Source organism: Balaenoptera ricei, chromosome 8 (assembly GCF_028023285.1).
Source record: "Balaenoptera ricei isolate mBalRic1 chromosome 8, mBalRic1.hap2, whole genome shotgun sequence".
Classification (NCBI taxonomy): domain Eukaryota; kingdom Metazoa; phylum Chordata; class Mammalia; order Artiodactyla; family Balaenopteridae; genus Balaenoptera; species Balaenoptera ricei.
Window position 1 is genome coordinate 110,032,971 of NC_082646.1, and position 25,759 is coordinate 110,058,729.

At 53.0% G+C, this 25,759-nt stretch overlaps 1 protein-coding gene across 1 annotated transcript; it reads left to right on the forward strand.

The window, feature by feature from the left end:
- The first annotated feature begins 4,542 nt into the window (after positions 1-4,542).
- On the forward strand, positions 4,543-4,698 carry SMIM38 (small integral membrane protein 38). Its single transcript, XM_059929850.1, has one exon. It carries the CDS (start codon positions 4,543-4,545, stop codon positions 4,696-4,698), a length of 156 nt encoding a protein of 51 aa, XP_059785833.1.
- Positions 4,699-25,759: the final 21,061 nt, after the last annotated feature.

Consider the following 25,759-nt stretch of genomic DNA (forward strand, 5'->3'; position numbering starts at 1 on the left):
TGGGCCTGGCTTTATGTTTGCAGGGGGACGTTTCAAACGGCGGGGGCCGTCCCTTGTTAGGGAGAAAACCCGGCCCGCGCAGGGGTCTCCCTCAATGAGGAAGCTTTCCACTTTTCCCCACTCGTCCCACTGTTTGGGATTCTAAGCTGCTTTTGTGGAGCAGGAAGAAAGAAAATTAATTTTCTCCCTGTCTGCAAGTAGGGAGCGTTTCAGTGGAGAGCCGGTTTGCAATGCATGTTCTGTTGATTTCAGCTGCCCATGCCGGCTGGGTTTTGAGATGCAATATTCTCAGGGGAAGAAGTAAGTCGACCACAAACCTCCTTAGGATGTTAACTCCAGGGTCTCCATCCAGCCTAGGGACCTCCGGCATCTTTCGCTCCATCTTGGCAGAAATAGGAGTTGACATTCACTCTCTAACTCACACATGTATGCAGTGTTTGCTTTTTTATTTTTATTATTTTGGTAATAACAAGTGTGTCTTGCTTTTGCCAAAAGAAAAAATGAATAATGATTTTCAATAAGACTCCAACGCTTTGGAGAATCTCACTCTCGGCCCCGTTGTAGCTGGGGCTTTGACAATTTTGGCAGAATCCAGTCTAATAAGACATGGGCTTCCTTTAATTTCACTTCTTGACACCAGCCTGTGAAGAAACTCCTACTGTGGGCCTTCTAGATGCAGGAACTCAGCCCTGGGGGATGTGGTGGGAGCTCACATTCTAGAAACACAGACAAGATTTCAGAGCATGTTAGGTCTGTGATGAAAGTAACAAACAAAACTAACCAACCAAACACCAGGGTGAGATGCGGGTGGTGCCTGTGTATGAGGACTCAGCTTCTCTCATGGGGCCCTGCCTTTGAGTCGGGGAAGTCCACTGGGTCTTTATGACATTTGAGCGGTGCTTTTACCACCTGCAAAGTACTCTGATCCCCGGCCTTGCTTGCAGAACATGGGAGAGGGGCTATTGTCCCATTTTACGGAGGAGGAAACTGAGGCCCAGAGCACTGCTGGAACACCTTGATGGCGACACAGTTTGTTTAGGGCAAGCAACTTGAGTGGAACACTTGGGGCTCATTCCAGGCCGTGACCTCCAGGGAGAGCAGGTCCTGGGTGGGGACACAGCTGTGCCCCTCCACTCCCAGCCCTCCTGCACAGACCTCACCTGGGGGCCGGGGTCATCTGCTAGGTATTGTTAAGGGAGCGATGAGGGAGGATTTGCCAGTTGCTGCTTCAATGCTTGGACATTGGGTGCAGGAAGATTCCCTGGCCACTGGCAGTCCTGAAAATAACCCAGGTCCCCCAGTCCGTCCTCGGCGACCCAGGTAGAAGCTTCCACCTGCTGGGCTCGGGAGTCGTGGCAAACTCCAGCTCCCAGGGATGGGACGCTCATCCTGCCATGGCATTCCTGGGCAGGTGATTTAAGAGGAGATGCACCCTGGGGAAACGGGAGGGAGGAGCTGGGAGGCATGGGGATGGCGGGAGGAGGGAGGGAAGAAGCCAAGGAGAGCTGTGACTTTGGGTACCGTCCCAAGCTCACTGTGATCTCAAGGGGGAATTCTGGGGGCTGTGTGACCTTTGAGTTTGTCCTGACGCCCAGCAGGGGAGCTGGGCTTTCATCCCCCCATGGTCAGTCCTTGGTGAAGGGTGGCCTGGGGGGATGTAAACCCCTGGGCGCTGGGGCAGCTCCTATAGCCAAGGATGTCCCTGGAGAAGAGTCAGGAGCAAAAGGACATGGGAGCCAGAGACAGAGTGCATGGAGACAGGAGAAAGGGACCCAGGGGCGGGGTGTAGCTCACTGTCACTGTTAATCGTGGGGTGACATGGTTGCTTCCCTGTGAGTGGGGACCCCAGCACCCACTCCACGGGAGGCTGTGGGCGCTGCATATTTATTATCAGCTTATTACTTTCCCCTTGTGGGTGACGGCCACCTTGTCCCTCTAGCGTCCTCTGCACCTGCGTCAGGTAGACCTTTCCCAAGAGAAGGCGGCCCTGGGTCAGCTGCACACCGTCCAGGAGGAGGGGGGCTATTCGCTCCCTCTCCCGAAGGGCGCGCTGACCTTGGCCTCCCCAGTTCCAGGGGCCTGGGGACGTCTGAGCAGGAAGGGGGAGGCGTCCGTGACCCTGGAGAGTCTCTGTGTGTGGACGCCACATGACCGGGGCAATGTTGACTTTGTGTGTCGATTGTGTGCTTGCAAACAGAGACGTTTATCCAAGGCCACCTTGTCCCCACTGCTGGGTCAGGGGCTGCGGGGTGGGAGGCTGAGACCAGGAGGACGGGCCCTGCCTGGCGTGCGCCCCTGCCTGCGGCCACCCCAGGATGCCCACTGGGAGACGCTGACCTTCCAGGTAAGAGAAACTCGAGGAAAAGTCTTCTTCTCCCTCCCCACTCTCGGCCGCTCTCCCCTGGGACCTTCACTCCTCACGCAGGTGGGTTCTCGGTGGCTGGGTGGGTGGGCACTTGTGAACGCTCCTGGGGACTTTCTGCAACATTCTGGAAGCCCTTATCCAGTTGCCATGTCCTGGATCTGTTTGATTACTGACTCCATGTCGGGCTCCTACGATCTGAATTCCCACGTGTGCTTGAAGTGGTCTTCAATCCTCTGTCAGGGCAAATAAGCCCAGGGCTGAATGTTACCTGAGAGTCTATTCCGCAGACACGCCGGACGCCTGGCCAGGCCACCGGCTGGCGGCTCTCTCTGTGGATGGAGGTGGAAAGGGGTGTTTGCCCCCCAGAGGGCACAGTATGGCACTGGACACTTTCGAGACAGCTTTTGCTGGTCGGGGTGATGCCCGAGCTCCAGGGGTGAGGGCTGGGGGAGGGTGCAGGTCGGGGGCTCACCTTGGGTCTGGCCCACGGGGAGCGTCCACACACGTTCACTGGATCGTTAGGAAACCGCGAGCGAACGCCGTCTTCCCACTGTCCATCTGACGCTGGGCTCCCTGTCAAAGGCTTTGCATTCACTCCTTAGCTAGAACCTTCTGGAAAGGCTGGGTGGGAGCACATTCTCATTTTGTAGATGAAGGAGAAATTCAGGAACTGGCTTCAGGTGGCCCGCAGCCCTGGAGGCCGCTCAGCTTTCTCCCTGGCTCGGGTACCTGGGGGTGGACCATTTCCCGCTGAGAACTCGGCTGGCCTCCTGCAGCATCCGAGGACCTGACCTCCAGCTTGCACCCCTTTGCGCTGCAGTACCGGGGAACTGGGGTTGGAGGAGGGGCTGTCTCTTCACCCAAGGGAAACTTGCCTGGGAAAGGCCAGAGATGGACTTGGGGGTGGGCAGCGCCTGCAGAAGTGTGTGTGCCCTGGTGTGTGCACACGCGTGTGTGTGCACGGGGCACGGACACGTGCATGTGTATGTTATACGTGCAGGCGTGTGTGTATGTGTGTACACGTGTTCTGGTGTGTGTGTGTGGGTGTGTGTGGCGGGCAGACGCTGGTATTTCAGCAGTGCAGTGGGGACATGTCTGAGGGCGTCCTCTCGGGGGACAGGAAGGCAGCCGGTGACTCCCCGCCCAGGCACCTTGCTGGTCCCATGTGGACACTTGTCCCTTGGGCCTCATCGTGGCCCTTCAAAGCAGAATTGTCACTTGCCTCCCTTTCTGATGAGGTCTGTGGCCCCAAAGGTGAGCCGGTCACTCCGAGGGTCCCTGGTGGGCCCCGGCTTGAGGCCATGAGGGGTGTGAGGGGAGGCCCGCAGGACTGACCCGTCCAGCCTGGGCTGTGGGTGTCCTCCAAGGTCTCTTGGTGGGCTGGTGGGGGCGGTGATCCGGGGGGTCGGTGCTGCCCTTCCTGGGCGATTAAGCAGGTTCCCCTCCTGGGCCGCCGGCGCTGCCCCCGCCCCCAGCCCCGCGCCGCCCACCCCCGCGGGCAGTGTGGGTCTTTGAGATGCTGGCGGCCCGTGTGCTAATTGAGCCGCGCCTGGGGTCGCCTCTGGGCTCCGAGCGACTGATCTCACCTTCTCTCCCCTCTCCTCCCCTTTCATCCGCCCAGCTCCCGCCTGCCCTCCTGCCGGGCTCCCCGGCCCCTCCCGACGGGCCCGCAGCCGCTGGACAGCGCCGGCCTCCAGAAGTGATAGCTAATTGGGCAGAGAAAGGGCCCGATTGTCTGGCGGGCCGGAAGAGCGGGCGTGGGCGGCTGAAAGCACCCGGAGAAGGTGGCCAGCTTCGCCCAGCAGCTGCCGCCGGAGACGTTTGGAGATTACGTCAGCGCCGGGCAGGGGGAGCCTCCCGCCTGGGCCCTGACAATGCGGCCCTTGTCGGCCCCGAGAGCCGCCCGCTCGGGATGAATGGCGCGGGGCCTCTTCTCCAAGGAGGCTGCTCGCCGTCCCCGATCTGTCCTCTCCCGCCGGGGAGGCCCCTGGCTTGGGGCTCAGAGCGGACGGGGTCGGTTAGAGCGGGAGACCCCCGGCTGGACTGAGCACGCGGCCCAGGCTCCTGGCCGCACGGCTGGCACCTGGCAGACCTGGACCTGGAAGCCGGTGCTCGGCCGGTCCACACACGGACCACGCAGTGGGGGGCGGCCGCTCTGGGGGGCGCCTGCCCTCGGCATGGCCTCCTGGTTCGGGGGGAGCACCGGCCCCGACCCGCTCATTCTCCTGCTGGTCGTCATCCTGCTGGCGCGCTTCATCCTGTGGTCCTGCCTTGGCACCTACATCGATTATAGACTGGCCCGGCGGCGGCCCCGCAAACCCAAGGAAGACTAGGGCCTCAAGCTCCAGGCGCCGAAGGGCCGTCCCTCTAGGAGGGCGCTGTCCCAGAGACGGCCTGTCCTGGGGCTGAGGGTGGGCACAGGGAGGGGGGAGCAGAGTGGGCACACCGACCCCTGCATCCCGCCCACGGGGCAGAGAGGGACCGGCCCCACCTGGACTGACCAGGGCTGTCCTGGTCACGTCCCCCATCAGGGGATGGGGGGGGGCCCTGCCCGTCTCTCCACCAGGTCTGGTGTCCTGTGTTGAAGTGAGTGATCCTGGGAGTGGGTCTTGCTTTCATACTTTCCCTGCTTCCAATGCTTTATAAACGTGTTTGCAGGAAGAGGCGGGTGTGAGCCAGAGGGGCTGGGTGGAGGGGTTGCAAGGACAGATGTGACCACATCACAAGCCAGCCCTGCCACCAAAAGCCACCCCCTGACTCAGTCTCCTGCAGGGATAAGTAAGCGCAGACAGTGCCCTGGTTTCCCCAGAGCAGACCACTGGGAGGGTCTCAAGACAGACATGAGACTCTGAGTTCAAGTCCAGCTCTGGCTGACCGTGGGCAAGCTCTCTTTCCCCATCTCTTAAATGGACGCAATAGTCCCTGCCCCCAGCCCCCACCGAAGGTTATCAGGAGGGTCAGGTAAGGGGTGGGGTGAGCCATCCCCCCCCCAATATGCAAACCACAGGACATGTGGAGGACAATTTAATGGAGAAGTCACAGGACCCAGGGCCCTCTGTTCCTTGGTGCTTTTAAGTGTGCGGCTGAGACACCCCTGAGAAGACGGACAGGCAGGGAAGCTCGACGGGTGCCCAAGAATCCGGCACCCCCTGTGCCCCCTCCTGTCACACCAGCCGGTTCACACCTGACTTAAGGGGCAGCACGTGGTGGCTCGGTGCTTCTCGACCTGGCAGCAGATCTGAATCACCCGGGAGATTTTGACAACACCAGTGGCCAAGTCCCGCAGACCGAGAAGCATCAGCTGATTCAAGACGTTCCTGGGAGGCTGGAGCCTGGTGACGCCATGAATTCCAAAAGGACTTGGGTCAGCCTGGAGTCTTAGGTGGCCGTTAAGGGGCTGGAGTTGGTGAGCAGGCACTTGGACCCCCTTAGCCGGGAGCCGTCCGCCTTGCAGCATCTTGGCAGAAGGGACCACGGGCGTGATTCGTTGAGGCCTGGTGCGTGGCTATCCTCTGGGCAGTTGTGATAGCCAGTGGCCGAGCAGAACTCGTGTCCCCCTGTCTAAGGACAACTGGCCACGGGGTCCTGAGGGCTCTTGTTCGCCGGGTTCGGGGAGGGGGTGTTCTCATTCTCTTTAGGGAAAATGTCATCCGATTTTCTTTAAAATGACCACGTATGATTTTGCTGATCTCTCTAAGGAAGAGAAATCACATTTGCTGTCATGAGCGTGTACTAGTAGAGGGAGGTTTGCCTGGTATTGCCAGGTTTTAAAACTAAAAGTCCCACGACCTGAGAAACCCCCCTGTCCTGGGCAAAGCAGCCCCTTGGATGGAGGGAGAAGTCAGAGGCTCACATGACACACTCAAGTCTGGCCCATTGCTGAGTGTGTGTGACCTGCGTGTCCACATGGGCATGTAGATTTGAGGTTCACCATTTGGTCCACGAGCTAGAATCCGGGGGCTCTTGCTGGAATTGGGGAGGGGACACACTCTCCTGTTGGGGTTGTCCAGCAGAGGGGATGGAGGTGGCCAACGAACCTGGAACCATGGGAGAAGACGGGATTCTGCCAATGTTATTTGAACCCCTTTCCAGTTACATTGACCAATAGATTTTTTTTTCCTTTTCCTTAAGCCAGTTTACATTGGTTTCTGTCACTTGCAACTGATGAAATTTCTAGTCAGAATTTTGTCAGAATCACTCATCAGAGTACAAGCCCTCTGCATCCACACATCAACCGTCTATAGCCTCCTGACACATGTCTGACTCAGTGTAGGCACTCGAAACACTGCGGCTGAGTCAAGAGAGGCTGTGTCCTGGTCCCACATAGGCAGAGGTTGTATTCAGCTGCAAGTAACAGACACGTAGACAAACAGTGACTTAAACAAGAGAAGTTTTTTTTTTTTTCTTCTTTTTTTCATTTTTCTTTTACATGTAGCAAGAAGTCTGGCATTTGACATTCCCAGGTTGTGGTATGGCAGCTCCATGATATCATCAAGGACCCAGATCCTTCCATATTTCTGCTCTGCCATCCTTAGCATGAAGCTTTGGTCTTCATGGTTACAAAAAGGCGGCAGCTACTCCAGGCATCTTGAGTGAATTCCAGGCAGGAAGAGAAAGAAAAGGGTGATAGAGAGGGAGAGATATCTGTATCAGGGAAGCAAAGCTTCCCAGAAACCCTTAAATTTATATGCCATAAACTAGAATTATGTCACATGGCATCCCTAGATGCTGAGACATGGTTCCTTGGCCATTCTTTGTCATTGCAGTCTTTATCCAGGACACTATCTTGGATATTTGTGTGTCTTTAGTGGCATCCTTATGTGCCAGCTTTGCCCTTGTCTGCCATTTAGAAATATCAGCTGTGTTCACCTGTCCTTGGCAGCTCCAGCCTGGAGTCAGAGGGTGGAACTTCTCATGGTTCCTTGGGGTTCCTAAGAATTTGTTCCAGTAAGACAGTCTAAGGATGAAAGGGACTTATTCCTTCTTAGAGATACATGGAGATGCTTCTTTACTCACACCTGGTGGCAACGGACAAAGACTGCAGCACATGGAGGGTAGGCTGTGAATAGTTGATGGCTAAGTGAATGACAGTGATGAGCCGCAGATGGGTAAATGGAGGAGTAGTGCTAGTCGTTAACTCAGGAAGCCTCACTGGGCGCTGGCAACCTCACAACGTGGGAAGCATCATGGATACGATGTTGAAAGTGAAGTGCCTGCTCTTCAGGTAGCTTGCAGTCTGGGAGGCAAGAAATGGGCAGCTAGACTAGAAACGAGTATTAGACCTGCACAAGGCACACGAGGCTATTAACCACTAAGACTGTGGCCAGTGTGAATTAAGTTGTCCTAAAAGTGTAAAACACACACCAGATTTTGAAGGCTTGGCACAGAAAATACTGTAAAATCTAATTAATAATGGTTTTCTACTGATTATACATTGAAATGATAATATTTTGGACACCTTGGGTTAAATAAAATATTACAATTAATCTCACCTGTTTCTCTTAATGCATTTTAGTGTGGCTACTAGAAAATTTAAAATTACATATGTAGCTCACATTTTTTTTTTTTTTTTATATTGCACAGCACTGCAGCAGGCCTTCATAGTGTAGTGAAAGTGCTATGGTGTGTGAGTGGATTGTGTGTTATAGGAACACAGAAGGGAGCTTCCTGGAGGAGGGGTCTTAAGTGATAATGTAACTACAGCATACTAGAACCTATGAGATGCAGCTAAAGCAGTTCTCGGAGGAAAAGTTATGGACTTAAATGCCTTTATTAATAAACATGAATAAAAATTGATGGATTAAGCATATGACTCAATAAATTTAAAAAAGAACAATGGAACAAAGCTAAGAAAGACAGAAGGCAGAAGTAAAGGTAAGAGAGGAAATTAATGTATTAACACTGATAGAATTAACTAATGTATCCAAATCCTGGATTTCTTTCTTTTTTTTAAAACATTTCTTCTGCATTCCTTTTCTTCTCCTCCTCCTCCTCCTTCTTCTCCTCCTTCTTCTTCTTCCTCTTCTTCTTCTTCCTCATTGTGTTAAAATACACGACATAAAATTTACCATCTTAGCCATTTTTAAGTGGTGTTTTTGAGGGGAAGACACCCAACAATAAAAGGGACATTATTAACCAACCCAATCAAGAAAAAAGGAGAAGGAAACACACACAAAATTAAAAAGCCTATGGGGAAACAACTACAGAGACATGGAAAACTCAATTCCCAGGAAAAAGGTTCTGGCGTATTTGAAGGGTTTTGAGAAGTTGAAAACATAGGGAACACAATTTATAAAAAATGACCCCCAAAGAGATGTAATATCTACACAAATGGATTACCCTTGGAGAAACAAGAAGTTGTCCAAGTCTACCCTCCTTAAAAAAAAAAAGCATAGAGGTCCAGAATGTTTCAGAGGAAGACCCCTTATCACGCCAAAAAAGAACAGGTGATACAACACTACTTAAACTGCTCTAGCACATAAAAGAAGGACAGTTCCCATTTCTTTTTAATGTAGTAAGCATTCATTGATGCCCAAATCCACCAAAGGTAGTACAGAAAGAGAAAACGCATACCAGTGTCACTTAAGAATATTGATGAAAAAATATAAACCATTGAATTAAGCATCATATTAAAGGGATAAAACATGGTGACCAAGTGGAGAGCATTCCAGGAATGCAAGGATGGTTGAACATCAGAAAATCAATTAATGGGGCTTCCCTGGTGGCGCAGTGGTTGAGAATCTGCCTGCCAATGCAGGGGACACGGGTTCGAGCCCTGGTCTGGGAAGATCCCACATGCCGCGGAGCAACTGGGCCCGTGAGCCACAACTACTGAGCCTGTGCGTCTGGAGCCTGTGCTCCGCAACAAGAGAGGCTGCGATAGTGAGAGGCCCGTGCAGCGCGATGAAGAGTGGCCCCCGCTCGCCGCAGCTAGAGAAAGCTCTCGCACAGAAACGAAGACCCAACACAGCCAAAAATAAAATAAAATAAATAAATAAATTTAAAAAAAAAGAAAATCAATTAATGTAATTTACATTATTAATAGCTCCAAAGAGAAAAAAATTTTTGATAACTTCCTTTGATATATTTCCAAAGGTATCTGGATAACATTCACATCCAATCTCAAACTCTGAATAAAACAGAAATAGGTAAAATACTGATATGTTTTTAACCTGAAAAAATAGTTCTCTCTTAACAGGAAAAGTAACATCATGATTAACAGGGAAATACCAGCAGCTTTTCTGTCAAACCCTGGAGTCAGGAGGAAGATGTCCACGATTGTCTGAATTTGTTCTGGAAGCACAGCCAGCACAATTACAAAGAGGAAGAAATTAGAGGTATGAACACTGGAAAGGAGAGGATGCATCATTATTTATAGGGAGATGGCTGCCTTTCTTGGAAAAACGAAGGAAAATCAATGAAAACAATTGATAACAGAATTCAGTAAAGTGGGTGGGTCTGAATCAATATGCAGAAACCACACATACAGCAATTTATCAGGAGACGTGATGGCATGAAAAATCCCATTTATAACAGCAACATAAAGAACAAAATATCTAGGAGCAAATTTCATGACAACATGTTAGCCACTGTAGGTGGTCAAGTTATTTCCTTTTTTCTGTTTCTGTTATTTCCTTAGGTGCCCAAGGTGAGATTTATTGTGGACATGAGGCCCGAGGCTGGCCATCAGGAAGGAAGAGGCCTGGGCCGAGGAAGCTCAGACCTGACCCTCCGGGACAAATCCCACCACGCCCATCTCTCTCGCTTCCTACCTTGATGCCCAGTGACCTTCAGGAGAAGCTGGCACCTTTGCCACGTTGCTGCCCACGCTTGTGGCCTGGGGCTTAGAGAGGCCAGGACCACTGTGGCACCTGGGGCTGCACGTGGACCTTCACGGCACAAAATCTGATGGCTCCTCTGGAGTGGCCTCCTGGGCTGGCACACTGGCATCTTAGCCAAGACAGCACAGAACACAGCCACCACCTTTTTGTGGGGAGGGTGGAGGGGTGCTTACATGCAGGGTGGCTAATTGTCTTAGGACTAAGGGATCTGGGGGCTCCAGGGCACATGAGATTTCAGCGCTAAAACCAGAAGGTCTTGGGCAAACTGGGATGGCTGGTCATCCTATTTCTAAGACCTTCTGGGTAGTAAAGAATTAACCTACCCAGAGAGAGTTCTGGTCTTTGCCCTCAGCTTCTGGGAAGGGATTTCCAGGTCCTTGGAATGTTCTGCCTGATAAGAGTGTCTTTGTTTACCTGGGACCTGGGGCCACATTAGACAGTCTAAGGATGTGACTTGAGATGGGGGCTTTGGGCCATGCAGTGTCTGTTCTACCTCCGGAAGGGCTGGGGACTGAAGGCCAGACCTGTGGGTGGTCCAGTGTGTCTGGGGCATGGAGGCCAGTGAAAACTCTGCAGACCAAGGCTCAGGGGGCCTCCCTGGTTGGCGATACTCCGAGTGTGTTGCTGGGAAGAGCTGGCGCCATCCTTAACTCCACGGGGGAGGATGACCAGACCTGCATGCATGGAGCTTTCCTGGACGCTGCCTCGTGCATCTCTGCCCGTGGCTGATTTTAATCTGTACCCTTTTGCTGTAATAAACCATAACCATGAGTATAACAGCTTTCATTGAGTTTGGAATCTTTCTAACAAATGATGGAAACTGAGAACCGGGGGATCCCTCCAAACCTGCAATTGGGGTCAGAAGTGAGGGTGGTCTTGGGGACTCATCCTGGCTTTTGCATCTTCCTTCTCCTCCCTCCTCCTTGAAAAGTACAGAAGGGCATCCTGTGAAAAGCGAGTCTGCCTCTCACCTCTCCCCCCCAGCTATCTGACCCCCTCCCGAAATGCATCCACTGTACTGGGTTTCTTGTGTCTGGTCTGGAGCTATTCTGAGTGCTTCTGAACAAATACAGATGTCTTCTCCCGCCCGTCACCCCCTCTTTCGCCATAACTGGCAACACGTTCCTTATATTCTTCCTATTATCCTGCATCAGTTTTTGTGAATTTTCTATTTTTTTCTCTAATGACCATATATGTGTTAAGAAACAAATGAAGAAATGGGTGGGTTATACATCTTGGAAAAGTGAAGCAAGGGGGGCGCCAAGGGATGAGGGTCTGGGGGGCGTTTAGGGAGCAGATGTTGCCTTGTGTGTTTAGAGTGGGGTGAGCAGGGAAGGGGCCCCTGGAGGGGGGGAAGCAGGGCAAAGGGGGTGTGGTCCCTCCGTCTGTGCACCAACGGCATCACTAAAACTGCCCTCCCTACCTCCCTACCGAAAGGCTGCGTAGCCGGGGAGCAGGTACTTCTTCCGACCCCAGAGATGGAGGAGACAGGCGGGGGGCGGACACCAGGTTCTTCCCCCGGAGGAGGAGGGGTAGCGAGGACGACATAGCTAGGTTGGTGCAGGAGCACCAGGGCAGTCCCCTGCAGCCGGTCTGTGTGTGGGGGGAACAGGACAGGGTGCTGAGACCTCAAGAAACAACTCCTTCATCCCCGCCTCATTCCCCCCAGGTGGGACATGACAGGTGCCACCCTCTGCCCAGCTGCCTCTTTTGCAGGTGCGTCCCGGGCATCCTGAGACGCTTTGTTCTGGAGGAGCAGGCGGGTGGGAGTGACCAGCTCACCACTCAGCCAGCCATCGGCCCCCGGGTGCGGGCAGGGCAGCCCAGCCCCGGGCCCCCTACCCGGCCTGGCTTGGTCTGAGAGCAGCCACTTGGCCTCAACCCACTCCCCCGAGAGCAGCCCGCGGAGCCCCTGTGGTGGAGATGAATCACTCGTTCTAAAAATAAAAAGAGTTAAGTCATGAAACAGTGTATTTCCTTTTTAAGCCAGATGTGTCTGCCAAGGGATCCCCAGCAGTGTGGTACGGCAGGGAGCGCCAGGAGCCCTCAGCACTGCCTGGAGCCTCGGGCCATCGGAGACTCTCTTTCACTCGCTCACACCCGCCACAGGTGTTAGCACCTGCACGGGCTCGGCACACGGGCGGGATAGACGGATGAGGTGATCCCTGCCTCAGTGGCTGTTGGTTGAGTGGGGAAAATAGATGACGTGTGAATAATGCCCACATCGGGCAGATGGCCCTAAGGGCTCTAACCACGGGGCAGAGCGTCACGGACATACACACAGGGAAGGGGCGTTAATTCGCTCTCAGGGCCTGGGGAAAGCTTCCTGGAGGAGGTGTCACTGGAAGTAAGACTTGGCCTACTCTGATAGGCACATAGGGCAGGGGTGGTGTTCCAGGCAGAAGGAACAGTGTGAGCAAGGGCTGGGAGGCTGGATGCTCGTGGCACATTTAGGATCCTCATCAGGACTGCTCAGATCACCTGGGTACACATGCAGATTCCTGGCACCCCCCCCCCCCCCAGACCAGCTGGCTTTAAATCTCTGAGAGTGGGACCCAGGAATAGGGCTAACAAGCTACCCCAGGTGATTCCCATGCTCCTCAAGTTGAGATCCACTGGTCTGGGTGCTGGATGTGTAGAGGAGGGAGTGAAGATGTACAGTGCAGGGTAGGTTGTGTCCAAAGTGTGAGGGCTTTGACTTTTACCTAGGAGTTAGGACTTTAGCATACAAACAGGAGGTAGCCTTCAAGGGAGTAATGATCCTGGATCTGCGCTTGAGGATGGTTCCTGGGAGCAATGAGGGTGATGGATTAATGGGGTAGGAGATCCAGCGGATGGGGAGGGGACAGAAGCTTGGGCAGAGGTCAGGGGGTCTGGACCATGGAAACGATGTGAGAGGAAGGGTCGGAGGTCTGAGACATAGCAGGGACAGGACTTGGGCCGCTTCCCTAACCTCCGGGGGCTCAGGGAGACCCCTGTGATGGTCACTGGGGAAGCATGTGCAGAGTTAGAAGTTACGGGGGGTTACGTGCTTGTCATCATCATTGGAGGAGGAGGAGGAGGAAGAGGGGGAGGCGGAGGAGAGCTGAGTGCTGGACCACAGAAGCCAGGGGCGGAGGGTTTCTGGAGATGCCCAGGGGTCAGGGGCAAAGAACGGGGAGGGAGGACTGAGGGGCGTTCGGGGAAATCCTCGGAGAGAACATCAGCACCTGGTGCTGGAGGTGCCAGGAGGGATTATAGGGCAGAGGTGCGGGAGGGAGTTCTGCACGGATCCACCCGTGGGGAGGTGGCCATCCAGGGCTACGTTCTGAGCCACCGGTCACCTGGGTTTGAATCCCTTATCTTCTCTCCGCACGTGACCTGGGCACAAGTTTGACCCTCATGAGGACCAGGTTCCTGTCTGCAAGACAGGGACAGGACAACTGTCTTCTGCAAAGCTCTCAGAGCAGAGGCAATGCACAGAGCCTGTCCATGTCAGATTGCAGGAAAGCCCAGAAGCTTCCCCGGGGCTGTGTGTATCAGTGTGTCGGATGGGACTTTTCTCATTGTCTCAGGAATTTGGCTGAAGCCACGAAGCTGATAAGGTGATAAGAGCCCTGTGTTCTTGAGAGGTGCGAGGCTCTTTGTCCCGTCTGACAGAAAGAATAGAATGTCCCCAGCTGTCAACCCCATCACCCACCTCCAGCTTAAATGGGGCTGGAAAATGGGTGCCTGGGGGTCATCGGTTAGTGGGTGCCATGGCATTGCAGGTGATTCTGTCTCTTCTGGCCAAGCCAAAGTTGGGAGGTCCCCATAAAACTACTCAGAGCCTGGGGCGCCTGCAGGGAGCAAAGGGTGATGATTTCTGTGATGTGGGATCGTGGCTGAGGGTCGCTGGGGGCTCAGAAAGTGGTGGGAGGGTAAAGGCTGGGAGAGCTCGTCTGGGATTCCCTGGACCTGGGGGTCACACATGAACGTAGTCACTGGTACCTGCTTCTCTCCTGTAGACTCAGGGGACTGGAGGCTGGCTGGAGCTGCCCCCGGGGCAGAATGAAGAGAGAGGCAGTGGGGCCACCTGCACGGAACCCCTTAGTTATGGGTAAGTGTGGCAGAGACTCTGAATTTTCCCGTAGGGTTGAGTCATTGCCCCCATCATCCTTACTGATAGGACCCCTGAGGCTCAGCTGAGCAGGGTCACCAGCTAGAGGCCACTTCCCCAGCTCTCCTTGTGGCAGGTATGCCATGAGATTGGGTTGTGGTCAACAGGACGTGCAAGAAAGGGATGGATGAAGCTGTCAGCTACACTCTTGAAAAGGAAGTGATTCCCTTGGGTGTGGATGAGCGACGCAATGGAATGAACCCAGTTCCTTGGGCAGCCTCATAGCGTGGAGCACCTGGCCTGTCTTGGACCACCCTCAAACTCTAGATTGTCACAAGAGAGTTGAAAGTCCATCTTATGTGTGCTGTTGTATTTTGGGGCTCTTTGTTACAGCAGCTTTGCCTGTGCCCTGACTAATACAACAGGGATGACAACTTCCTTGTGGACCAAGGGAAACTGAGGAAGGCAGTGGGTGGAAGGCTGGAGCCAACCTTCAGGGACACCGCTCCTGCAGGCAGCCTGCTGGAGGAGACGACCCCCAGAAGTTAGAGTCTGTGGGGTAGACATTTGGGGGCAGGAGATGAGGAGGGCTTGGAAGGTCACAAGAGGTCAGCCAGACAGCACTCACGTGCGTCCCCAAAGAACCCACAGAGGTTCCAGACGGAGGGCCAGCATCTTGCTTTTGCCACATGGGCTGGATTATAATCATCCCAATCAGGTAGAAATGTCTCCTCTGCCCCCACCCCTCCTTTCAGCCCCCAATTCCTAGAGAGGGGGAGATGGAAAGGAGAGAAAAGGGACAGATTGAGATCCCCCCCACTACCTGAGCCATGGGACAGGGCTGAACTTAGGGGAGACAAGGTAAAAGAATGTTGAATTAGATGTGAGAACACGGAGCTGATTTGGACTTGATTGGATTCATTGATACCCCCAAAATGAGTCTTAATGACAGAATGAATCATAATTATGGTCTCATACAAGAAAATGACTGACAAGCTCTGGGGATCATACTCGAAACATCAGGAAGGGATGGTGAAGGAGAGGTCACTGGGCATGTGTGAAGGCGTGGATGGAGGGAGACAAAGCTATTGTCTGTTCTGGGGCTGTTAGTTATACAGCTTGGTCCATATCCTAACTGGTACACCCTTTCAGTAAACCTGCTACATTCAACCTCCTCATTCGTAAAAGAGACCCTGACTGCCTGGCCTACAGCACAGAGGGCCAGGAAGTGTCAGGACACACAGAACACCTTTGTGCTGCCCTTTTCTCTAAGGCTTGCCTTCTCTTCACTTCCCTGTAAGCCTTTGAGGCCAGGACCCATGACGATGGCCTAACACGATGCCCCATTTTCATCCTCCTAAGAAGCATTTGCTGCCTGTCAGGAGAACAAACCCTTTGGATGTCAGCTATTCTTGTCATGACCTCAGAGAGACAGAAATTAGCAGGAGAATCAGAGAGAAACGGCCACCCTCTCCCACCCGCTTCTTCTCACCTTTGATAACGATGGGGGCAGCCTTGGCAGGAGTATGTGCTGGGATCTTCTGGATTTGGTGTGTGGTGGGTAGCCTCACATTTTGGAATCTGTTTGGCAAAGCCTTGTGCTTTGGGAATTTGAAGCCGGCCGAGGTGGGCTCGTCCATTTCTGGAACTGCTGTGGGCTGGGGGCAGGTGAGGACGTTTTCTTAGAGCCCCAAGGTCTTGGGATTGAGTGAGCTGTCTCTAGCTGATCTTGGGGATAGGCAGGCAGATGGATGGTCTGTCAATGGCAGTTTCCGCAAGATGCCCATGGGAGCTCTTCCCCCCCTTCCCCGGCTGTCTTCACCCACATCCCCGGGGCCCCCAAGGTATCTGGTGAGCGCTCACCACAGCGGTGTGGACAGCTGTCTGATTGTGGTCTCACCCCACCCTGAGCACATGCCTGACAACCCACTCCTTCCCAGCGGATTGGGCAGGGACCAGCGGAGAGGGAAAGAAAACACTTCGATCCATCCTCAGCTCCCAGCACTTTGTAGGAAGAACAAGCAATGGAAGAGTAACACACACCAAAAATGAGAAGTGAGGATCATGGGAAAATAGACGTTAAACAAGGAAGGTGAATCCAAGGACGAGGTGGGGTAGGAAACAGGCTCCCTCTGTGGTTGCTGTGGCCAAGCTACAAATTCCTGGCAGCCAAAGGGAGCAGGGAAAGAGTGAAAGGTTTAGAATTTGCACGGCCATTGGAGAAAATATGCCACTCCTCAGGAACAGTAAATGTTCCCTAGCACTTATTTGTAAAAGAAATTTGTCACAAGGGGCTTCACCTAAACATTACTGGGACATTTGGTGATTGTATTAGCCAAGGTTTTCCGGACAAACAGAACCAACAGGGTGTGTATATATATAAAAAGAGATTTATTATACGGAATTGGCTCACATGATTATGGAGGCTGGCAAATACAGACTTTCCAGGCTGGAGACCCAGAAGTCCCAATGTTCAGTTAGAGTCTGAAAACAGTCTGCTGTAGAACCAGGAAGAGCTGATTTTGCAGATGAAGCCTGAAGGCCGTCTGCTGGAGAAGGCTCTCTTGCTCAGAGGAGGCTGGGCTTTTTCTTCTAGTCAGGTCTTCAACTGATTGGACGAGGCCCACCACACCGGTAGTGTGGTCCATAATGGGGTCTACCAACTCACATGTTATCCCCATCTAAAAACACCCTCCCAGACACATCCAGAATAATGTTTGATCAATTATCCGAGCACCCTGTGGTCCAGCCAAGTTGACACATAAAATTAACCATCCCGATGACGGTCAGCGTTGTCCCCCATCTCTACAAGTGCAGTCGTGTACTGATTGGGCAGGGCCACCAGGTGCAACTCAAGAAAGCACTCAAGGGGGTCATGGCACGGTTCTCATGGAGGAGGGATAAGCCCACTTCCCCTTGGCCACAGTCCATCTCCAGGGCTGGTGTGCATCTTAGGGACATCTGAGATTCTCCAACTAGACTGTTGACCAGGCGGACATGAGACATTGCCATCGATTTATTGTTTTAACCAGAGGTGTCAAGTTTGGAAAAGAAGCAAATGAGGTTGTCAGATGCGTGAGGACCCGGTGATAAGAGTGATTTCAAGGGCACAGCTTTGGGCAAATGCCGATGGGGAAATGGCAGCTTCCCTGATCAGCCAAAAAGCTGCCTCTCACTTAAAGGAGCAAAGGGAGCAAAGGAGAAGGAGGCTGGGGGAAAAAAAGCCACCCAGATTCAGGAAGGAGAGAAAAGAAGAAATAGCCAAGGAGAAATGGTAGTTTGCTTTCCCTTACAGCACTTGTGTTATGGTTATGGGGGAAACACTCCTCTGTCACTCTTGCTGGAGACCAGCAACAGCAGGGAGCTGGTGTCCCTAGGGCTGGTGGGACACAGGCAGGAGGCCATGTCACCAGAGCGCAGAGGTGCAGGCATCCAGCAGACCCCAAGCCATGTTGGGGCTCACCTGGCGGGCGCTGGGAACAGGGAGGAGGGAGAGAGGGAAGAAGTACCTCAGCCTCTCACTCATCCCGCCCTCCACTCCTCCACTGGGGCCTCCATTGGCCGAGCCACCCAGACCCTGAGGGCAAAGGACTCTGGGAAATGTAGTCCCGTTTCCTACAGAGCCCGGGCAGGACTGCAATGGATCTGAGAGCAAACCACTCAGAAACCCATAAGGCTCATGCGAGTGTCTGCTGGAGTGTCACACACGGAGAAAGCCTCCCCTGACACTCCCCCACCCCCCTGGCCCACTCAGCATCCTATCTCCTTGCTTACCTGCCTCTTTTTCTGCCATAGAACTTGGGACCAGCTGATGCTGCTCTATGTATTAATTGTCTTCTCTGGGTCCTCTTTTCATTTAATGGATTGTCTGGAGTGCAAGCCCCGGAGGGCAGGGGTTGGCCTGCCTGTGTCACTGTTTTGCTCACTTGAGGATGGCGCCTGGCGCCTAGTCGGTGCTTAGCCCCCGTTTCGGGGTTGACTGGCTCTTCTGCGTATACTCTCCTCTGGCTACACGTCCCCATTCCTTCATCCATCCCCCCCTGGGGCCTGGCTTCTGGCTGGTGCCTGTTCCGCAGCCCCTCCTGGTCCAGCCAACTGGGAGAGGCTGGACCGATGGAGGGGCCAGTGTCAAGGGCTTCCTGCCTCTAGCCTTGCAGCTTCCATCAGCAGGCACGGCTTCATCTCCACTCCTCGGATGCTGGACAAGCCTGCAGGTCTGTCCCCATGGCCCATGGGGCCATTTACCGGCGAGGAGGGTGTGAGTGTTGCCCTTGAGGGGTTAAGGGGCCACTGCAGGAGCTGGACGAAGATGCAGCCTCTACGTCAGGGCCAAGGCTTATTGAATGACCCACAGGGGCTAGTCACCTTCCTAACAACATTCTGTGCATCCTTTCATGTATTTTTCACAAACCTCCGCTGGGGCAGGAGCTGTCACCATCCCTGGGCCTCGAAGCAATTTGCCCCCCCCACCCCTTTGGCAAGTGAGCATCCGGGCTGTGGGCAGAGGCGGTCTGACTACAGTGGGCCCCAGCCCCTTACCCTTGGCATGCTGTTCTCTGGGCACTGTGGGTGGACAAATGCCACTGCAGAGAGTCCTGGGGGGACACAGGAGGGGTGAGGAGTCCCAGCCTGGGGACACCTGGACTCAGCCTCGAAAGCTGTAGAGGATGTTTGGAAGGGGGTGCTTTCTAGGGGAAGGCAGGGCTGCGGACCTTGTGTGTTGGGGCCAGTGGAGGGTGGGTTTGGAAAGCCGGGTTGCTGGAAGGGGGATGTCCAGTGGCTGGATCCTGCCTGCTTGGAGGAGAAATGAGCTCTTGCTTGCAAAGAAACAGCTGTCTGGAGAGCTGTGCGCATAGATGTTTTTACGCACGCTGTATATAATGTGGGAGAGGCTGGGCCCACATTCCCTACATGTTTATTGCAAAACAATCTTATCCTAAGAATAACAGGAGAAATATCACCCACATCCCCACCACACCAACAAATCAGCTGTAAACTTTTCATGCTCCCTCTGGGCCGCACGCCTGTGCAGACAGGACGCAGAGACCACCTTTCAGAGAACAGACTTGTTTGTTCATTGATTCGCTGAGCAAAAGTTTACTAAGTACCTACCTACTTTGTGTCAGAAACGGTGCTCTTACAAATCTTTCTTAGATTTTTCTCTCCAGTTTTACCACCTATGTAAATGTCCCTCATTAATCAGGGTATGTTAATTGCTGTAACCACCAACCCCTCACCCCCCTCCCCCCAATTACAGTGGCCTAATCCAAACAATGTGTATTTCTTATTTATGACATTGCAGTGCAGGTTGGGCTGGGGCTCTGCTCCATGCCGTCATGCAGGGACCCAGGACCCTCCCTCCCAGAGATTGTACCATCCCCCAGAACCTGGGAAGCCTCCTTTTGGTGCCCTTTGTTGGGCTGGCAGAGGATACACAGAGAAAAGGAGCAGGAGACTTTTCTGGCCAGGCCTGGAGGTGCTGTACATCATTGGGTGGTGCTCAGTGATGTACTTGAACCTATCTGCGAGGGAGGCTGGGTGATGTGTGTGGTCTAGGCGGGCCTCCAGAAGGAAGGAGAAACAGGCGTGGTGACCATCTGCCCAGTGTCTGCCACAATCCCTCAATAATACATTGTTTAGTTCTGAAAAATGGAGTAGGAGGTACAAACCAAATGGTGGAAGGAAAAGGCAATATTTTCACCAAGAGTTGAAGGCTCCCAGGAAAATACACAATATGATGGCAAGCTGAAGGGAACCTCTGGGGTCAGAGCCTGCTTGCTGGCCTGAGTGTGCCCAAATCCTTTCTGACCTCGAGGATGGGGTAGGCACAGGGCTCACTGCGGCCGGGGTGTCTGGTCACCGTAGAAGGGATGGTAGAGAGAGTGGATTGCTTTGTACCATCTGCTCCTATGCTTGCTGTGGCCAACTTCCCGCTCTCAGGAATAGGTCAGAGTAGAACACTTCTGGGGGATGAAGCGTAAGTTCTCGACTGATGAAGGCTGCTGGGCAGGAGAAAGGGAAGGAACATCATTAGCATTTGGTCAAGATAAGCCAGTGGACAAGATTCTCACTCCAGCAACCTGCCTCGGGTGAAAGTGGTACAGTGGCAACAGAAATCTTGAGTCACGTGGCTGTCACCTGGACCAGCAGTACTCTGAGAGCATCCCTGCTATCCCAGGATCTCCCTTCATAGGTTTCCCGGGACCTCCTTCACCCCTCACCCGTGGTGGACGAACTACCTCTTCCATCTCCAGTCTCCTTCTTGGTTTATTTTCTCACATTGGGGTAGCACATCTTTCAGTAGCTTCTTGAGAAATTGTTAACTCGCAGGCAAATTTTTTTGAGACCTTGCATGTCTGAAATGGTTTTTATTCCATCATTATACTTGATGGATACATTGGCTGGCCGTAGGATTTTGGATAGGAAATAATTTTCCTTTAGGATTTTGAAGGCATTGCTCCACTGTTTTCTTGCACCCAAGAAATTCTGTTGAGAATCTTGAAACCACTCTGAGAACTGATCTTTTGTATGTAATCGGCTTCCCCCCCCCCCCCCACCAAAGCTTGTAGAAACTTCTTTTTGTCCCAAGTGTACTAAAATTTCACAACGATGTGCTATGGTGCAGGTCTATATTTATTTTCTATGCTGGGTATTTCATGGGACTCTTCAATCTGGAAACAAAGCCCTTCAGTGCTGGGAACTGTCTTGAATGATTTCATTGATGGTATTTTCTGTTGTTCCTCTCAGATACATCTGTAGTGCCTGCTATTTGGATGTTGGATCTTCTATATTTTTATCCTTCTTATCCTCTCTCTTGTTTTCTTCTTCCCTCCCCTTCTCTTTTTATTTTACTTCCTGGGATATCTTCTCCACTTCATTTTTAAACTCTTTTATTGAGTTATCACTTCTGCTGTGATTTTTATTTTTAAATTTGGAAGCTCTTTCCTTTTTGTCCTCTGAATGGTCCTTTTTGATAGCACCCTGTTCTTGTTCTTGGGTGTGATGTCCTACCTCTCTGAGGATGTTGAAGACAGCTTCTTGTTGTTGATACAGTTGTGAAAGCTTTCTTTCCCTTGAACAGTCTCAGTTTTCTCTGAGTTGCATTTTTCTGTTGGTTGTTTTGGTTTCTGTCTCCCATGTAAGAGACTGTTAGCAGATGTCTGATAGCCTTTGGCTGTCAATTCATGACTAAGTAGCGGGGGCGGGGCGGGCACAGAATCATTGGAAGTTCAAGAGTGGAGCTTGACCACTCTTGAAGCCACATAAGCTTCACTGTGGTTTTTTGAAGATCCCCTGATGTCAGAACCTTTAGACCTTTCCTCTTGGGCTGGATCAGGTCTCATGGAGGGCAAGGTCTGACTGCTGGTGTTCTGGAACCTAGTTGGTAAAGGGGGAGGATGCAAAGGGTCATTCAACCTGCCTCCCTGGTCTTGGCAAGGTAATCAAGGCCCTTGACTGGGCTGGCATCCTCCAGCCTGGAAGCCTCTGTATTAATTTGTCCAGAAAATAAAATTCTTCTTCCAGAATTGCGGGGGGGGGGGGTCCTCCCACTTGTGGGGATTGGGAAGGGGTCTGGGGCTCCAACTGTATCTCAGAATCTCTCACCTAGTCCTCTTCATCATGGCGACCTCTTCATCCCAGTTCCAGAAGGGATTCTGGGAGGATTCTGCTGTGGAAATCAGCTCTTCCCCGACTCCTTGACTTTCCCAGGGGCCACCCATAGGACCCAGCTTTTAAAAGTCATTCTGCTAAGTCAGTGTTCACTCCCTAGTCTTCTGTCCTCCCTCTAAAATATGGTTGCTGTAGTGCCTTTTCCATTCTCTGCATCTTTGTGTGTTTATGTCTTCAAAATCCCTTTACCGTGGCATTGGTCATGTACTGGGAAGGAGCAGAATTAGACACCCATCAGTCACCTGCCTTCAGGAGCACCTTTTGTTTTTCCCCCTTTAACATTGTTTTCTCGTCTCACTGTCTGCTTTTCACAACGATGACTTTCATGGTGACACAACAAAGGAGACTTTTCTTTCCAAAAGTGTGTTCCGTGAAATGTTGGCCAAGGATGAAAGTTGTTCTGGGGTCAAATAGTTTGGGATGTTTGGGGATATACAAGCGTAACTGCAGTCAATCCCCAGGCCTGGGTGTAAAGACCCAGGGCCCGCCAGGCCACAGTGCTTCTGGAGCACTTCTGGCCGTAACTCCATCTCAGGAAGGGCAGTGACCAGGATGCTATTGGGCCCTACAGGTGACCCTTCCAGGAGCCCCTGGCCCTGGGTTGGGTCAGGTGCCCCCCATGGGCTCCCACGGCCCCTGTACCTCCTCCAGTTGCATCGTCTGTTGTGCGTTGCGATTGCCTGTTTGAGCCTCCCTCTGGCCTGGGAGCTGCCTGTGGGGCTGGAAGGGAGTCTTATTAACTGTTAAAATCCTGTTGCACAACACAGGTGTGGAGCAGAAAAGGCACCCAAATATCTGCTGGAAGAAAAGAAGGAAGGAAGGAGGGAGGCAGGGAGGCGGGCGCTGCAAGAGCAGAGCGCGGCCCTCCCGCCACCTGTGCACAGAGACACACGATCCCGTGGGACCCAGCGCCCACCACTGCTGTGTGTAAACAGAGCCTGGCCCCTCTGGCGTGGCCCTGTCTCCCGACACGGGCCTTCGCCTCCCCGTGGAAACCCAAGCTCCAGACTGGGACAAGGGTTGGCAGATGTCTGTGAAAAGAGCCGTCTGCCTTTGCTGATAAGAATCCTCTAGACAAAGGGCCGGCCTGGGCTGGGAATTCCCACCGGGCTCTGGGTCAGGAGACTCCGACAGGCCCGGATCACAGCTCCCCTGCCTCTCGCAGCCATCCCTGTGGGCCTGGGGTTCCCCTCGCATCCAAACCCCTGGCCATTTTGGGACCTCTCGGAGAGGAAGATTTTTCTCCCAAGGCTCCGAGTTGGGCGTGTTGGTCCCATTGGCTCAGCCTGAACCATCTTTCCCTGAATCACCAGGGTCTGTGGAGCTGAGGCCCAGGGGGCTTGGTGTGGGGTAGGGCGCACACAACAATGATGGGTGGATGGTTAGGAATCACCCTGTTGGGGGTTGACCAGAAGCCCTGTGTGATGGTCCCTCTGGTGCCCGAGTTGAAAAGTGGCCACATGATGCCAAGGAGGCCAACGTGGGTGCCCAGGTCACAGTGTCCCTGGGGTGAGGGCCACTCGTGCCCCGGTGTGAGCCCATGACCCTTCCTCATTACTGAGCATGCTCTGAAGGAGGGAGGAGCGGTGCAGGGGCGTGGCAGCCAAGGCACCCCAAGGAGAGCCCACGGCAGCACTCCCACTTGCACTTAGAGTCAGTCCCCCTGGAGATGGAGAAGGGCAACGCTAACGGGGTGAGTGTCCACGGACCAGCCCGTCCGACCTTCACTGGTGCTGCAGTGTCACCCCACCACCCACTTTTTGTGAGTGAGAACCTCCGGCTCATAGGAGAAGCGTCTTGCCGAGTGCCAGGAGGCTGCAGCTTGGAGCTGGGTCTGCCTGGTGCCAGGGTCCTGGCTTCCTCCCATGGGGCCTGGACCTGTGGAAAGAGTTCCTTCCAGGGGAAGCAGGAGAGGCAGAAGGGTTCCAGGGGTTTCTGTCCTATTCTCTTCTCACTTTCCCGCCAGACCTCCGATTAGAGTCAGACCAACAAACAGGCCCAGCCACCTCGGCCAGCTCCCGCAGCTGCACCGGTTACTGCACGTCGGGCCCAGGGTTGCTGCTTTCATAGAAGATGTATCAGGGAGGGCCCCTGACTCGTGCCCTCCCTGGCCCAACTCCTTCTGCTTCCCTTCCTCTGCCAGCGCCTGTGAAAACCTGTCCTCAGGCTCTGAAACAGAATCACATGTTACTCAGAGAGGAAGAGCATCCTTTCTTCCACTGGTGAGATTTTCACCCAGTTGTTTCCCCCAAACTCTCCCCGGACCACCATAAAAGACCATGAAGCTTCACACTTAGAGGCAGAAGCACACACAACAGATTGAAAGAAAGGAAGATGTATTTCTAGTGTCACCATTGTACTGATTTTAAAAAGTGAGGGTGAAATGAGAGGTGAGGTCTCCCCAGCACCATCTCTGTATCAGTCAGCTATTGTCCCAATAATGCCACGTAACAAAGCTTCCTCAAACTCATTGGCACAGAACCATCAGACTTTATCTCTTGCTCGAGTGTCTGGTTGGTGGGGTGGCTCTGCTCCAAGGGGCAAGGCTGTGGATTGGCTGGGGTTTGGCTGATTCAGAGACCAGCAGGCCCCCATGGGCGTGGGCTTCTCACAGCACTGGTGGAAGTGTAGGGGACAAGCCCAGTCCTCAAAGCATCTTTTGAGCTTTTGTTTGTACCTGTCAGCTAATGTTCTATTGTTCAAAGTGAGTCACGTGGCCAAGGCTACCATTAGTGGGGAGGATATCATTTCCCTGGGTGCCATGGCAAGGGGCATGGACGCAGGGAAGAGTGAAGAATGGGCACCATGCTGTTGTCTACCATGGTCCTTTTCTACGGGCTTCGAGCTGAACTCTGCCCTGATTGAAGGGTGCTTGTCAGTGTGGGTGGGGTTGGGGCTTTGGGAGCTGGAAATGGTGGATTTGTGTTCAAGGCCCATTGGGTCACTTACAAGCTGTGGGACCCTGGGCAAAGCTTGACAGAGCCTCAGTTTCCTCCTGCGTAAAATGGGGTGTGATATTAGTCCACACCCAAGCTTGTAGTGAGAACCGAGTGAGCTGGACACACCACAGCACAACCAGCCGCACGACAGCCGTCATGAGTGTCATGGCAAGGTCTCAGCAGTGAAGTCCTCTGGACATCAGCATGCAGAGGGACTGACGGCCCCTGGTCTTGCCGGTCAGTTCTGGAAGCTCCCCTGTGACCCGACAGAGCCTCCTTCTGCCATCTTGTTGACTTCGCGCAGAGATGGGGAAGAAAGGCTGGCTTATCAGGAGGCTTAAGGGACTCCAGAACCACCATTGTATGCAAAATGTGTTCTTGTTTGTGAGTTGGAGGTGGCTAGGACACATGGACAGGTCCACCCAAGTCTCTGTCCCAGAGTCTCTTTGTCTTTTTGGGGAGGCCACAGTGCCTTGCAGAATCTGATGGATGCTATTGGACCTTCATCCATTACAAAACACGCAGGCCTGTAATCTTATGGGTATAATTTTAAGCAGTTCCCAGGCTCCCTGAAGACGACATATACAGGAGAGATGAAGAACCCCATCTAGGGGCACATCAGGAGACAGGAGTCACTTGAAGGGCTCCCATCCGTCGGACAATGCTGGGGAATTTGAGGATCATGGTGTGTGTAATGCCAGTGATGGAGGTTGGATTGTAATCCAACCCTCAGAATGTGAATATGTGAGTCTGTGCTGATAATGAATTCATAGATAGATAGATAAATAAACGACAGACAAGAGAAAGCTCTTTACAGTAGAATGCCAACTAACAAATGCTGATGGAATGATAGGCTTAGAAAATT